At 42.1% G+C, this 16333-nt stretch overlaps 1 protein-coding gene across 2 annotated transcripts in view; it reads left to right on the forward strand.

The window, feature by feature from the left end:
• The window catches only part of LOC138304579 (organic cation/carnitine transporter 2-like), a 405840-nt gene that overhangs the window by 212414 nt on the left and 177093 nt on the right, over nt 1-16333 (forward strand). For both annotated transcript variants that reach the window (XM_069244749.1, XM_069244750.1), the window contains exon 5: nt 1712-1838. In XM_069244749.1, coding sequence (XP_069100850.1) covers nt 1712-1838 — 127 coding nt within the window. The remainder of the gene's footprint in view (nt 1-1711; nt 1839-16333) is intronic.

The following is a 16333-nucleotide window of genomic DNA, read 5'->3' on the forward strand; positions in this document are numbered from 1 at the left end:
TGGTCGCCAGCATCTATAAGCAGCCTCCAATACCTTATATCGTACTTTCATGTAGTACCCGGGTTCATGAAAAATTAACAGACTTCCATTCGCTATTGATCCTACAAGCAGCTCATAGATGTTTGGACAATATTCTACCCCAATCTTACCCATCTTCCCTTCCCCCAATAATCGGCACACATACTGAAAGGCTGCTGCAAGCTGATACAATGATATATTTGGGAGAGACCACCCCTCCTTTTCCCGAGGTAAAGACATAAATTTGCTCGCCCTTCTACATTTACCATATGGCCATATAAATCTCATTACTAATTGATCTATCTCCTCAAACCGAGAATTTATAAAACTCAGTGGGATAGCACGGAAAATATACAGCAATTTAGGAAGGAGGATCATTTGGACCATATTGCATCTTCCCATTATGGTCATATGTAGATTATTCCATCTGTTCAAATCTTCTTTAGTTTTTACTAATATCGGGTCCAAATTTAAATTAACAATCTCTCCTACCCTTGGAGTAGTATCGATACCAAGGTATACTGCGTAATCGACCCTCCAATTATCCTGTGTGCTCACATGTCTGTTGGTCAACAGCTGGGATTTTGCTCTGTTTAACATTTAGCCGGAGAACATCCCAAATTTGTTTGTCACCTCTTCTATTTGTTCCAATGCTACATCTGGGTTAGAAGTTATGATAGCTATATCATCTGCATGTGCCAGGACCTTTGTGTCCCAGCCAAACCTACGAACTGGCAGTATAGTGTTAAATGACGCTTTTCTGCAATGAAATATTGTGCTCACCTAAATTTATGCATGTGTAATCTTGGTAGAGGCAATCTGTAATTGATTCATCAAGGAAGTAACATTAGTGTGGCTACCCCTCAATTTACTGATCCTAAAGAAGTAGTTTTCTGACCCTAGTACTTCATTATAACAGTGTGGCTAAGTCATCCACCCAATGTCAAGAGTTTGGGACTTAAGCGAAACTAAATTCATAAAGGTGAACTGGTACATTAGAAAATTACAAGCAAGAATAAATGAGATGTGCTTTTCTGGCTAAAGTGTTCTTTCTATTCCTCAAGGTAAGTAGCAGAAGAAAATAAACCTAGTAGGAAGCACAAGCGATTACAGCAGCAAGAGGTAAAAAAAGAACACCATATTTAGGAGTACTTTGAACAGCTTGCAAAGCAGAAAAGCCCAGAGAGGCAAACACAATAGAGAATGACAGACGAGAATGTTAATTGAAATGCTCTTTCAGACAGCCAGCATAAGCCCATCTCATCAGTGCTGCAAGTTTATCAATCAACGAAATCACCCTCGAGTAAAACAGGGAAAGCGATTTTTCTGCACATTTTCTGAGTTTTGCATGGGACTCTACCAAGCCCTAAATTCTCCCTTTTCTCCCCTCTTTTCCTGTAAAAATGCCTCCATTTGCCTGAGGGATTTCGTAATTTCTGATCAAAGGGATCACAAAACGCCTGCTTATTACTGGGTGATGTTACCATATATATATATATAGAAGGTGTTCTTGAACCAACTCTGCAGGGATATATCAAAGGAACTTGTTTTTCAAGTTGGTATACGCTTTATTTATTCTTACGCATAAACTATGTTTCTGTGTTACTATTTGCCCTTTCCACACCCTGCAGCTATTATGAAGTTTGAAATACTGGCAAAAATATATCACATTGTTTTTGTTCTTTAATTTTAGGGTAATTCCGGAATCTCCGCGATGGCTGATCTCACAGGGAAGGATTGAGGAGGCAGAAATAATTATTCAGAACGCTGCAAAGAAAAATGGCATTACAGCTCCTGTACCCGTGTTTGACCAATCTGAGGTAAACTTTGGTGAATTTCTGTTTTGGTTCTGCATGCCTAGAGCATTTAATTTGTGAGACATGTTTTAGCTAGTTTGCAAATTATTCTGTCAGATAGTTTGAACGTTTTTATTTTAAGCAACATAGTTCTTGGATTAAGATTGTCTAATTCAAAGTAATTATTTTGTCCATCTCTACCATATCTTGAATTGGTATTTAGGGGAAGAGTAGATCATTGTTACCTGTGAAACGTCTGCAAAGGATCATAGTTTCTAGAATTTGTAACAACATCTGGAAGTGATCCTAGAAAACGTTTTGTAAAAATGCAAAATCTTCACGAGCTATGGATGCCAACCAGGATAGCCATTTCATTTAAGTTGTGAAACAGTACAGGTCTTAATAATAATAATAACATCAGAAGTATTCTTATTAGTTTTTTCAAGCTTCACCAAAAGATCTCTGGAACTAGCAGACAAGGCATGAAAATGTTATGCAACTTTGTTCACAATTTAGCTATATATATTTTAGCATGGAATTTCACTGTTGATTGTTTAGACACCCATGCATATACTTAACTTGTGGTTAACGAAGTATTCCGGTCTGTGCTTTTACATTTTTTGGCCTAAAATACTGCATGCCCTGTGCACCATCTGACTAATGTATAACCAAGTTGGAAGTCCGCAGGCCTAACAGTATCTAAGAAAATATATATTTTGTGAGCAATACACCAACATTTGATTGGGTAATAGCCAAATTAACTTTCTCAGAAGCATTGGGTACATCCTGGCCTCAGATGCCACATTCCTAATGCCTAAATAGAGCCATGTCTGTTATTTTGCTTTACATTTAAATAACATATGGCACTCTCTATCTTGAGATTTTCTAACTAAAGAATGAATGCTGAAGTCCTCATCATAATGTTATCCAGTTTTTGACATTCATGGTTGAAGTGTCAAAGCTGACTTGTTGATACCTTAGCTAATCCTTTGAAATGAGGTGAAACCTGCAGAGTAGCCTTTGATGTGTGGTCTGTAAGACAACTGCCACTTCTTTCACTTTTGTTTGAACAAAGATCCCTTTGGAAATTACTGGGTAGATGTGTCTCAGTTCAGTTAATGGTTACATTGTACAACAAGCTATGCTGTGCATAAAGAAAAGAATACTCTTGCTGGGTACTACCTCTAAGTGTAGGTGCCAGTTGTCCCTAACTCTAAACCTCTTTTAATACTGTTCTTTTTTTTTTTTGTCAAATATGGTCAGTGGGATTTCACTTGAAATACTGAGGTCTCCTGAATTTGAACCCACTGTAGATTCAAGTCTAGGGCCAGACTTTTCTCAAGTACCCTGCCACATGACCAGGACAGGTTGCTGAGCACTGACAATCTTTAAATATTAGGCCTTGTATTCTTCTTTCTCATTTTCCACTTCAATGCATTATCCTAGTTGTACGCTATTTTGTTAGCATGGCTAAGCTTTTATTTCAAATATTTACCTACAGCAAGAAACCATTGATTTATGTAGCAGTCAGGAAATAAAGCTTCCTTTGCCACCATGCTTTGCACTTCCAAGTCTAAGAGAATTTTCAACTTATACAGCAGAAGGGATTTGAAGTGGCATCTTGATTAACGAAATACACAGCATAATTACACTCGTCTATAGATGGAAGCTCACTAAGGGCCAGATGTAGCAATTTCTGAATTTCCGAATCGAAAATGTGGATGCAGAACTATGGATGCCAACCAGGATAGCCATTTCATGCGAATCGCAATGGGGTCGCAAAGACCCACCTCATTAATATTAATGAGGTGGGTAGCATTTTGCAACCCCATTGCGATTCCCTGCACTCACAGGGATGGTGGCCTGCTGGAGACATCAGACCTCCATGTCTGTGACTGCTTTTTAAATAAAGCAGTTTTGTTTTTTTTGTATTACAGCTCGTTTTCCTTTAAGGAAAACGAGTTGCAATGCAAAAAAATAACGAAACGTTTCGTTTTTTCAGAGTAGGCAGTGGTTCATTGGACCACTGCCTGCTCTGAAAAAAACATTTTTGGCAACATTCACAAAGGGGAAGGGGTCCCATGGGATGGAAAAGTCTTCTGCATGGTAATGGATGTGCACCCCTGCCCTGAGGGCCCAACTGTATTGATGTTTGGATCCCCGATACTGATTTTTGTTGTTATAGGCAACACGGATCCTGCGTGTGCGCCAAGTCATAGGCCTGTCTCAGCAGATTGTGGTCTTGTTGGACCGGGGGATGGGGAGGCACCCAAAGCGCTATCCTCATAGTGGTTGAAGGCTACTGCCTTCACCAGGAGTTAAGGAGCACAAGTGCGGCGGTAGCAGCATATTGTGTAGTGATCAGTAGGAGAGGACACGTCCTTTTTAACTCCTTTCAATGGATTGAGACCTACAGAATCAGTCATTTTGAAAGTTCCACTGCCGACTGCTTACCTCACCCTTGGCCTACAAAAGGTAGAAGCAGATTGCTGCATAGTGGAAGAGTGGTGTATCTGTGTTGGGTGTCTGTGTGCCTTGGAAAGGTACAATACAGTGATAGTGCAGTACTGAGCACTGAGTGCAGTTACTTGGTGTATATGTGCCAAGGAGTGGTACAGTACATGGTTGATAGTTGTGTGCACAGGTTGTATACGTGAACTGGGTGTATGTGTACCTGTGGATGCTACAATACATGGAGGGTTCTTGGTTCCATTGTGGGAGACCCTGGCCTGCATGGTGAAACAAGGAGAGCAGGTAGAGAACCCCCCCTCCCCGACAAAATTGTGTATTTCTGCATTCCTATAAGTTGTGTGGGAGACACAATGGAGGGGGGGGAGCCAGGCTTCCCCTGCCCACTTTAAAGAGTGCTCCTTGATTCAGTGAGAAGTCACAAGGAAAGGGCCTGGGCACACCTCGGGAAGGAGATGGGACTGATAAAAGAATCCTAAAGAGTAGGGCTGGGGCACTGGGTTAAGCTTTTGATGCACATGTCACTGTGGCTGACATCCAGGTGTGAACTCTAGTCACTCCCATGGATTTGTTTGTGGGCCTATCAGCTTTGGAGTTGCTCCTGCTGTAACAGACTGCTTTTTGGAAGAAGAGAGAGAAAAGGAGTGGTTACTTGAAAAGAAGCCAACCCCCAATATAAAACTTCAAAGACTCAGACCCCAAATCACATTTGGTGCAGGAAATGAACCATAAGAAGGGGAGCTTGAGATCCCAAAAATTAACTATCAAGCAGCCATGCAGGATGTGTGAGAAGAGGAAGCTCTACAAGACTTCTAACTGTGACCAGGGCTGTGGGACAAGGCCTGCTAGTCTCCCTGTTGGAGGGAAATCACCCAGTGAATCCAAGTCTTCCTGCCCTTGATTGCCAGCCTGCTTGCCCATACCAGTATGCCCTGTGAGGAAGAGGAGACCAGTGGAGGGAGCCCTGTCGAGTGGACTACTTCTGTAAGGTGTGAGAAGACAGCTACTGCATGGATTGGGTAGTTGCCCGTAGGCACAATTAAGTCAGCGACCCTAATATGCCAGAGGAGGGCTGCTGTGATTTGAGCCATCTACGTTGCTGCGCTGATTAGGACGGATCCCATGCGCAAACTGAAAGCGACAACCCTGTTTGTCATGAGGGGCTGCTGAGAGAAGACTGCCATGTGGTAAGGCCCTTCGCCCGAGTGCACTAGTTGGCAGCGACCCTGTGTGCCAGGAGGAGCCACAGCCGAGGACTTCGCTATGCCTATCGAGCCAATGTACTGTGAGTATACGGTGACCCCATATGCAACAGAGGGTCACAGGGACCAGCAAGTGTAGTGGCCTGGTTGGAGTTATGGTCAAGAGGAGTGAGGCTGCTGTGGACCCTGTGCATCTCCCTTGCAGGAGGAACCCTTGAACGTGCGGTCGCTGCAAAGGCACGGCCACATGTGAAAGCGTTTTTTCTCGTTCAGTGCAGCTGGCTTGGGGATGCATACAGCTAATTCACCTGAATCAATTGCTCCTGCGCCAGCGCCAGGGAAGAAGCACGCTCATGAACTTCAGTCACTCTGATCCTAGGAGGTGCGGGTAAGACTGATTCAAGACGGTAGTCCCCGAGAAAACTTGCTGCTAAGTAGCACTGTGGCGCTGGGACACTGTTGACTTTAAGAATAGAGTCATAGTGGACTCTTGAGACTCTGATTACTAATGGGGCATACCCTGGATGGCTGGAATAAACACTATCACCAACATGACTAGTGAGTGGGACAGGGAACCACCAAAGAAACACTAGAGCCACTACCTCAGGTGGGTGGGGACTGTGTAATTGTTTTTGGATGCCGTAATTTTCCTTTGTGTTAGTGGTAGAAATAAAATACTTATCTTTTCATTAATGTGAGTATTTGGCGGGACAATTATGTATTGTTGCTAAAGTTTACATTTTCAGATGTGACCCTGTGTTCACTACCCTGTATTCTCCTCCCCACAAGACACCTACAACCCTCCCTCCTCCCACCCCAACCCCAACACCACCACCACCTGAGGTGGCCTTGGACTGCTCAAACCATGCTAACTCTGCGAGTCAAGTGCAGAAAGTGTTTATGGCCCAGATGCTCTGGATTCATAGTAGGTTGGGCCCCCGGACATCCGGAGTAAAAATCCTCAACCTGCACGGGGCATACAGGGGTTGGGCCCAGCCCCTGCATGCCCCATGGGCCTCTGAAAGGGGTTCCAACAGTTTAGTGTTCCTTTTTAAATGGTGTACTACACTGTGTACTCAACACCCTTGGGAGCCTTATTGGTTCTACCCTGGAAGAAAGACGTTGAAAACAAGAAACTGAATCCTCAAAAGGTAATGGCAAAAACGCCCCAACAAAAGGAGTTAACTTCAGTACCATTCAAGAATATATGGACTTTGCCTCCACTGCCGTTTAAAGAACATATCAAGCCTCAATCAAAATGGTGAATTGGCTGCAGCACAACCATCGCATCTCTAAAGCAGTGCGTGCTCATTTGAGCAACAACACAAAATGATTTCGTAATCCAGAATCCACCACATCTGGCATCACCCACTCACCAAATATCTACTGTGCACTGGCAGACTACTGTCTTTCCAAAGAATCTGGAATATAGCATCCGAGCAAATAACTAATTGCCACCTCAGTCCCCATCACATCAGTAACTGCAATCCAACCAGCAGCCTAAGCTACCCTACTTCACTCTTCCCTCAGTTAACGATTTCAAGGAACTCATCAGTGGGAGTGACTCTAACCTCTTTTTACCAGATCCATGTCCAAAGCAAGTATTCAAGAACGTCCTCTTCACCAACTGTTCTGCCGTACCAGCCGGAGCGGGATCATCAGTTAATATTAATCCTGCAAACTTGCCAGCAGTCTCAAGACCCCTACCAGAAAGACCCATTCAGCTTTCAGCCAATATCCAACAGTAACCTGTTCATGTGTGTAAAGGTATCAAATGAGCAACGTCTGCGCATACCTCTGCCTTCCCTCGAAGAAAACAAACTTGTTTCGGATCCCCAAATAGAATTTTCATTATGAATGCTGTCACAGATGATCTTGGTGTTACAGTGAAAACAAGCAGTCATTGCAATTTTGCCACTGAACCTCTGTTCCGCCTTCAATACAGTGCACCTATTACTGAGTATGAGCAACATTGGAATTCAAAGCACCTACCTCAACTACATTTACTCTAACATTATCTTCCTTTTGTCTTTGTGGCACTGCTCAATTCAGTCGCTAGTACTTTCTTCTCTCTTCCATAGGGCATACCCGGGCTCTCATCCAGATCTCTTCTTATTCCCCAGACCTTCGAGCAGTCGACAGATGCGTATTACTTAATGATCTTGAGCTCTACAAAACTGAGATTCTTATGTGTCTGTGTCGTAGACAAGGTACCACTCCATCTCCATCTGCCCTTAGGAGTCCTGGAGAATCCTGCAATGAACTTGGCCTGCAGACTGTCCCTAGCATTACATTAAGTTAAGTGACCAAAAGTGCCTTCTGCTCTACGCACCCTCAACATTTTGCCACATCTTCCTATTTTGAGGATTCCCTCCAATGGTGCAAGCCGCTAACACCAGGGTCTTGTGACAACTAGTTTTTGCCAACAGACTTTTTTTAGCTGCTCCTCTGTACCTAAATCACCGGTTGCAAAGAATCCAATGCACTGCTTCCAGACAACTTTTGCACCTGTACATTGGCATCTTATCTCTCCAGCCCTTTAAATTATTTGCTCGCTTACTGTGGCAAGTCAGATCTTGGTCAAGTTTGTCTACATCATCTACAGTGTGATGGAGAGTGTATGACCAATGTTCTCCCAAAAAGGAAGCCCAGATCTAGACTTGGCCTTCCCCTGAGCCTCTGAGCATCCATTCTTTCATAAACTCTCGGTGTGGTGGTAGTTCTTCTCTGTACAGGCAGCCAAGGTCCTGAACTAGCTCCCAGCTCAATAAGGATCATCCAGAACCACTTTGAATTGTTTAAGTCTGTTAAGGCCAAGCTGTTCCCAGATGACTCACACTTGCACAGGTTAGATTAGAGGGCAGAGGAACAAACTTTCAAGTCTGGCGCTTGTATCTTGCACCCGCCTGATACAAACCATGTGTAAACTCAGTTCTAAGGTTGTTGCAACACAACTGAAGCAGTCGTTGAACCTTATGCATGATTTTGAACGCTTCACACATAGATCAAAATACAAAAATTGCACTCTTCCAGCCATGCACAAGTGGTGTAGGTTCTTATCCAACCATATAGAAGAGAGTACATATCTGCACGTCTCCCTGTTTCAGAGCTTCACTTCAGGTTTAAACCTAGATAGTTTGCTGTAACACATTTCAAGCATTCCTAAGTAATTCACGCTTAACACCCAATGCTTCTCACGTATGTGACACAATACAGACGGACTACTATGGGGCCGGTTCGTTGATAAGAAGCGTTATACACATGCCACAATACAAAACGTAATGTTATTATAATCCCGTATGCCTTAGGTGAGTTCCTAGTCTAAGACAAAAAAACTAAAATAAACGCCTTATTAAAACATGGAAGTTAGACTCTATTTTTTAATGAATGTTCACTTGAGATTTGACTGACCTTTTCTTAAGATGCATTGATACAGAAATGACATACAACGTGAACAGTTTCAGATAGGCATAAGTTGATTTCTTTTATTTAAGCTTCATGTGGCAAACTTGATAACCTTAAACCCGAAACACATACAGTTAGGCACAAACTAAGTTTAGTGGCAAAAACAGTGACCCTTTAAAGATAAATTGGTTTCTGGAGAAATCCCTGCCGCAACCCCTGGTTGCTTGACTCGGGCAACAAAGCTATCTTCAATGAAATTGCATGTGTGTTAGACGTGCACAAACTAACCCAGTAACAACAATACAGTTCAATAAAGAAATTAAAAGGCCCAACCCAAAACGCTCTTCTTTGCATGGGCTCACATACATTGTTTGTGCCTGTTATCCCTTCAGGACTAGTCACCGAAGGTTTGAACAAAAATAAGCAGCATTGCATTGAAAATGAATGAAGATCAAAAATCTGTTCATCAATAGGATTTGTTAGACCTAAACGTAGGTACTGTTTGTAATCAACTCATAAGTGACCATGGATCGGTAAAAGTTGATGGTTTCTGCCTATTCAGATAGTTTATCTTTGAACTTAGAAACTATTTTGGAGGTCGAAGATCTACAACAGAGCAAGTCTGGAAACTATATTTAACAAGGGTGTGAGGAGGTCGGATACATCATTTGCGTCGGCCTTTTGTAGCCTAAAGGTTTGCACTCAAACAAGTTCACAGTAAAGAAAAAGCTGTTCGATGAAGCTGTTGAGACTTTGAATTCTTCAGGTAAGTTTAACTGCCCTTGTCCTTCCAGATACTAACATTTTATACATTTCAGTTTTAGTAGACCATGTTTTAGCACTGCTGCCTTGATGAAAAGAGCTGGTTATATGGCCCCCAGTATATGGTTTCAGTAGTAAAGGTCTCACCAAATTCCAATGCACAATAAAATGTGCCGTCCAAACTGGATATACAGCTCCCTCTGTCTACAGGTATTACTGCGATTGATAAAGATTGAATACTTTTCCGTGACCCTAAGCACAATCATAAACCCACATCAATAAATGGATAAAGTGCATTTCGGATACCTAACTGTCTGAAACACCCATATTTGTTGATATTCTAAGGGATGGTATTTTTCCACATGGACCCATTTTTTCATTATTAAAAAAATGGGACTAAATATGCTAATGCCTATTTCTTTATCAAGAAACCAGTCCAGAAATCCAGTCTACAATGCATATCCTTTATGATCTCAAATTCATCTTACAGTTATAACTAGTAGTAGATTTTTGAATTTTAAGGAAAAATATAATTGTGGCTGTCTGTTCATTCATTTACAAAATGCCCAATGAACAAGCGCTCCTTTGTAATTGTATTTATATTGCGCTTACTACCCTTTATGTGGCATTGAAGTGCTTTGTTTTTAATTCAAGCGGTGGACTTGTTAGTTGGATTGAATAAGATAAAAGGAGGACAGAGGAGGGAAGAGTATAGAAAGTGTTATTTGAGAGTTGATAGTAGTAAAATGAGGTTTGGGATGAGTCCAAGGAGGGAAGAGTCTAGAAAGTTTTATTTGGGAGATCTTGTTGTAGTATATTCCATATGTACATGTATGGATAGATAGTTAGAGACTCAGGGGGTCATTACGACATTGGCGGTCTTTTTGCAAGACCACAGAGGGACAGCCGTGCGGAAGACCTCTTGTGCAGGCGGTTTGCTGCTCGGCGTATTATGACTGTTGGCAGCTCTCCGTCGTTATTCCGACGGAGAGCCGCCAACGGCCATACTTGCGGGCGGCGGGGAAGTGGAGGTTGCTCCACCTCCACCGCCATGCCAACAGAACACCGCCCAGCGAATCACGTCCTGTGATTCGCCGTGGCGGTGTTCTGTTGGCGGTGTGGTGTCGGCGGAGCTGCCCCCATGGCTCCCGTCCCCTCCCGGAGGATCGACGGACCAGGTAAGTCGATCGTCCGTTAGGGGAGGGTGCTGGGGGGGTGTTGTGTGTTGTGTGGGTGCATGGGGGTGTGTGTATGTAGAGGGGGTGTGTGAGTGCGTGTATGCTTGCGGGGGTGTTGTGTGAAGGGGAATGAGTGCATGTATGACTGTGGGTATGTCTGTATGCATGTGTGCGTGTATGTTTGAATGTGGGTGTGCGTGTCTGACTGTGTGTTGATGTAGGCATGTATGTCGGGGTGTGTGCGTCTGTGTGTTGGTGGTGCCTGCATGCGTGTGTGTGGGTTATGTTATGTTGTGGGTCGGGGTGGGGAGGGGGCCCTTCCACCTTTGGGGGTGGCAGGGGTGGTGGGGGGTGTAGGGGAGGGAGTCGTGTGGGGGAGACCCCTATCAGTGCCAGGGAAGGAATTCCCTGGCACTGATAGTGCTTACCGCCATGGATTTCATGGCTGTTCAAACCGCTGGAAATCCACGGCGGTAATCCAGGTCCAAATACCGCCGGCAGTACACTGACGGCCGCCGGGCTGGAGACCCAGGTCTCCTGCCCGGCGGGCGGAACAGAGAACCGGCGGATGACCATTGTGGTAACCGCCATGGTCATAATTCCCCAAGGTAAGACCGCCAGCCTGTTGGCAGTCTTACCGTCGGTTCTCTGCCATCCGCCAGGGTTGTAATGACCCCCTCAGACTTTTAAGTGTTGATGTTCATAAAGCTAATTTATGCATTATTACTGTTTTTGTGGAGGAAATTGGGAAATTACGTTGTTTTTCATGTTTATATTTATCTTATTTAACGTTACAAATATCTCATCTGGATAAGAGAATGACAAATGTCCTGCCTAGTTTGCTTACAGGGGGTCATTGTTCTATTACAGCCCCTTAATAATACTCCAGATTAATGCCTCCTGTTTCAAGATGAGTGCTGTATTTCTTCTGACAAACCGCAAACGTGATAGTTTTCAACTTCCTAATTTTGCCTAATAGGAAGTGGGCTTAACGCTAACATACCAGTTCCACGGTTAGATATGAATATCTACGAATGTGTTTTGGGCTGTATGGAAGAACAGAAATGCTCTAGGCTGCTCTGTTGACTGCGGGACTCTGTAACTTATTTTTTTATTTGATACAAGCGCGTATTCATATCCCTGGTTGTAAGGATTTTTTATTAGCTGCGCAGGCTTACATGAACATTTCTCTTGTTTGATTATCTTCCCACAATTCATTGTACTATGCAGAACTTACAATTGCACATAAAACATGGCAAAGGCAGTGCCTGTAGTTGCAACCAACATGGCACTGATGGAGAGGCTAAAAGAATATTCCATGCGTTTCATTCTTGAGTAAGGAGAATTAAATGTTACATATCATCATAATGACTGATGCCGAAATGAAGAACTGTATTTATGAGGAAGTAATATTTTAGGCTCCATTATTAAGGAATTGCAAATGCATTAATATACTTGAAGTGCAACATTATGAAGAGAATGCATTTCACAATAAGTTGATAAATATAAAGATCCCATTATGAAGAATACCAGAATGAAAAAAAACATCTGCGGCAAGAAAGTTTTCCCATTCCAAATGATTAACCTAAATGGGACCATTACCATGACACTAACTGGAGGCCTAATCCTAACTCAAACCTTAACCCTGACCCTTAACATAACCTTGTCTGTACCCAAAGTAAACCACCCAAGGTCCCTCTCTAATTTTTAGCATAGCCATAGCATAAAACCGTGCCAAGCATTAAACCATCCTAACCTCAAACCGAGAATGATGAAATCATTAGTAGTGAAAGAGCATGTCCAGTATTTAAGGTATTTTCTTCATTATCCTCTTGAGTATAAAATACTGCCCTTCTGTGGCCTATACCATGAGTCAGGCGCAGCATTAACATCAAGAGAGAGGCACCGCACCACCCGGGCACAACTGCCCAGAGTGGGAACCCTGGGCCCGATTTTCACATCTGGATTTTCCAACCCTTAAAATCGCAGGAGCGTTGAGCAGGTAGTGCGGGCTCAAGCACAGCCCAGCTCCTACCTTACACACTACAGTGAAGCCCCAAATTATCTCTTTGCCTATGTGATTGGTTGTTCCTGCAAAACCTTGCAGGCTACAATGGCTTTGTTATTGTGCTACATCAAAAGATTGTATTTTTTGCAGCACAACTGTGGAAGTGCCTAACTAGAACTGGTACTAACACCTTTTCTTATTACAGTGCATTTTAAAGCTGATAATTTGTATGTATTCACCGTCAACACTTAGCCATCCCATCCTAATTTCTTTCGATATTAGTATAACCTGTTGTTTCAAACATGGGCAAAGCTACTGTGATAATCAAACCTTGAAAGGCTTCTGTAACACTTGACACACCTTTATTTAAAACACATCTGATACATTTGCCATTTGCAACTTAAACACATTTAACATTTCGCTTTAGATGTTTCAGAAACTGGATTTGTTTTCTTAGGCCAAACTAAATTATATCTGCTTTTCGTCCAGAAGAAAATATATTCTGTGGACGTTGAACAGACACAATGTGCAGTGATTCACTTATCAATTTTAGAAATTAAATGTGCTGATAACGGAAAATGCATTTGAACTCTCTAAAATATACTGGCGGGCAATGACATATTTTGAATCTGTGAAATCTCTATTCCTATCTAGCCACCCTTAACGTATGAATGCATAAAGTTCATCCCAAGGATTTCGCTTGGATACAGTCTGTAGCCATACTGTGCCTCTACCTCAAGTAAGATGCAGGCATAAAAGAAACGTTTTCAAACCCGTCCTGTTCATAGAGATCAGTCTGACTCTTGGGATGTGAAGAGGGAGGTTACAAGAGAGAGCATATCATTTCACACCCGATTCTACTATACATCATCATCATATAGGAACTAGGGGATACTTATTAAGGGTCTTGATCCACAACTGGTTGAATTCCAACTAACCCATGAACATAAAAACTTTGGGGTAATCCTTTAAAGACGCATAGCTCGATATAACATTCCAAAATAAATATCTGTTCTTCAGATATCTGAATAGGAGGTGGTACTGGTCAGGATATCTACATTGACAGTAAACATATTCTAGAGAAAAAAAAAATTGTGGACTAACATGAAGGCAGCATAAAGGTTGTGATCCAAGAAATATGATATGTAATGAGAGAGCTCTCAGTTAACCACAGAGATTTACATTTTATTAACAAAAATCATTCCATGATGGCCTCCCATACATGTGCATGCATGCTGAAGCACCTTTGGCCATATTGGATTTTTTTTGTCTGAAAGTAAATGAAGAAACTTTCCAAGATGGCTGGCCATGTTGTGGGTCCATTTTCTTTAGTCGCTAGGGCACAATGATAGCTTAGCATAGGCTTGCGGACTGTGCCCTTTATTCATTTTATTATTGCTTCTTTTATTGGCATTCTTTTAAATTCATTATCAGCTCCTATTCTGCGAAAGCATCATTGTCCGTGCTATGGGTGATATACTTTGCATCATGTTCTTTTCCTCTGAATCACAAGAACTGAATGCAAAGCACATAGTATAATATTTTGTATTGCCAGCCCCAAGACTGCATAAACAGTCCAGCTCTTAGGTGGAAACCCACATTAGGCTCCTGCGCATGAACATAAACATGTCCTCTATAAAAAATATACTGTAGGACAAAGGGCATTAGAAGAGTTTCGAGCCAGAATTTTCGTCCATGCTGCATGCCAGTTTTCGGTAGACCTCAGCCTTTGTGTCTCCATGGATCCTGATCTGGGGACTGGCGGCCTGACCTTGTACCAAGGTAACGGGTGGGGGGGGGGGGATGTGCTTATGTGCTTCTCATGGACACTGTACACTCAGATTTGGCTTGCATCGCCATGCTGTCGCATAGGGGCTAGAGTGCAGGCTTTTAGTTAGGAATTATATACTTATGACAATATGTTGGTGGTGTTTATATTTACATCTCTAATTTTCACAATCCTTATTTTGTTATTCCTCATTATCCTAATCATTGCAGCTCATGTATTTTATCATAGTGTGTGTGTGTGTGTGTGTGTGTGTGTGTGTGTGTGTGTGTGTTTTCTCAGAGTTCCAGGCATGTCTGCCACAAATCACCCTTACCAGTTGGGTTTTGGTGAGGGGCAGCTTGTGTGCTGGGAGGGTTGGGCTGACAGCTGCCAACTGGTGTGGGAGTGACTCAGTCACCTACAACACAGAGGTGCTGCCACCCAAAATCCAGCAGTCTTGCTAGAGTACAAGAGTCCTTATGACACCCATGATTGTGCATATGTGAATGTGAGTGCTGACTCACTGTCAGCCATTTTAGAATTTTTAATTTACATGGTGTGATTGCAAAGCACAAAAGTATTAGCAAAGTTAATACATCTGCACCTGTATTTTTCAGGCAAAATTGATTGACTTTGCTAATGTTTGTTCGTTTTCTGTTATATGGTTAATTAGCTGAAGTGAAGGTGGGATAGCTTTTTAGATTTAGATCCTTCACTGTGGAAAATCTTGCCATTTTCCTCTTTCTTTTTAAGATTTATATTGGTTTTCGGTAACAAAATAACTTGGGCATAACAGGAAAGCACAAACCTGAATCATTTAATGTGCCTGCTGTTTAGTATCGTCTGTCTCAGAGGAAGAAAATAATTCTGGCCTGTGTAGAGTAAGTGCAAATCACAATTGATCATTGTACTTATGTGTACGTACATATGTGTGGCAGTATTCAGGGCACGCAAGATTCTGTTTTTTTTCTGATGCTTGCTGAACCATATCTTGCATTTGTCTCTCTATTGACAAACTGTACTTACCTCTTCAAATGGGTGTGCTTGCTTTTTCACCAGCTCTCACCCAATAGTTGTTGTATTGTATACTTTTTACAGGGGCATACTCTTATAAAGGAGGGATATTAGATTATCATGTAGATCGATCCAGTTGCAGCAGGTCAACACGGATCTCTGGACGCCAGTTTCAGAATAGATCATTAACCAGATCGATGTGTTCTTCATAAGCCTTCTTTCTTGTGTCAGTCTATAATGTCTCCAGCTCAGAATTCTTATGTTTGATGATTTGTTCTCAGGGGATGTGCAGGAACTGAACAACAAAGTAATGAAATATTATAGTAACTCTTACTCATGATCCAGTGGCTTCATCACATTTTGAATTCCACAAGTAATTTCGTAATGATCTATCAACTTTGTATAGGAGGTATACAGGGCATTGCTTGAAATGCTCACACATTGTATTGTATTCTCTATTCTCTTTTCAAAAGTCTCAAAGCTGTTTTCCATTTTTTGGGGGGTTTAAGTTTACCCGAAGTGCCATACTGATTTTGACTTGTTTACAGTAAGTAAGTTTTATTTTACTACCATGGCAGTGACAATGCAACCATCAGAGTTTATTTGACCTTTCGGTACAACAAAAGATGCACTTGTTTATTTATGTATAAATATATATTTATTTTTCGATGTATACACTTAATTAATAGTCTTTTTTATTTATTTTGTATTTT

Source organism: Pleurodeles waltl, chromosome 7 (genome assembly GCF_031143425.1).
Source record: "Pleurodeles waltl isolate 20211129_DDA chromosome 7, aPleWal1.hap1.20221129, whole genome shotgun sequence".
Lineage (NCBI taxonomy): Eukaryota > Metazoa > Chordata > Amphibia > Caudata > Salamandridae > Pleurodeles > Pleurodeles waltl.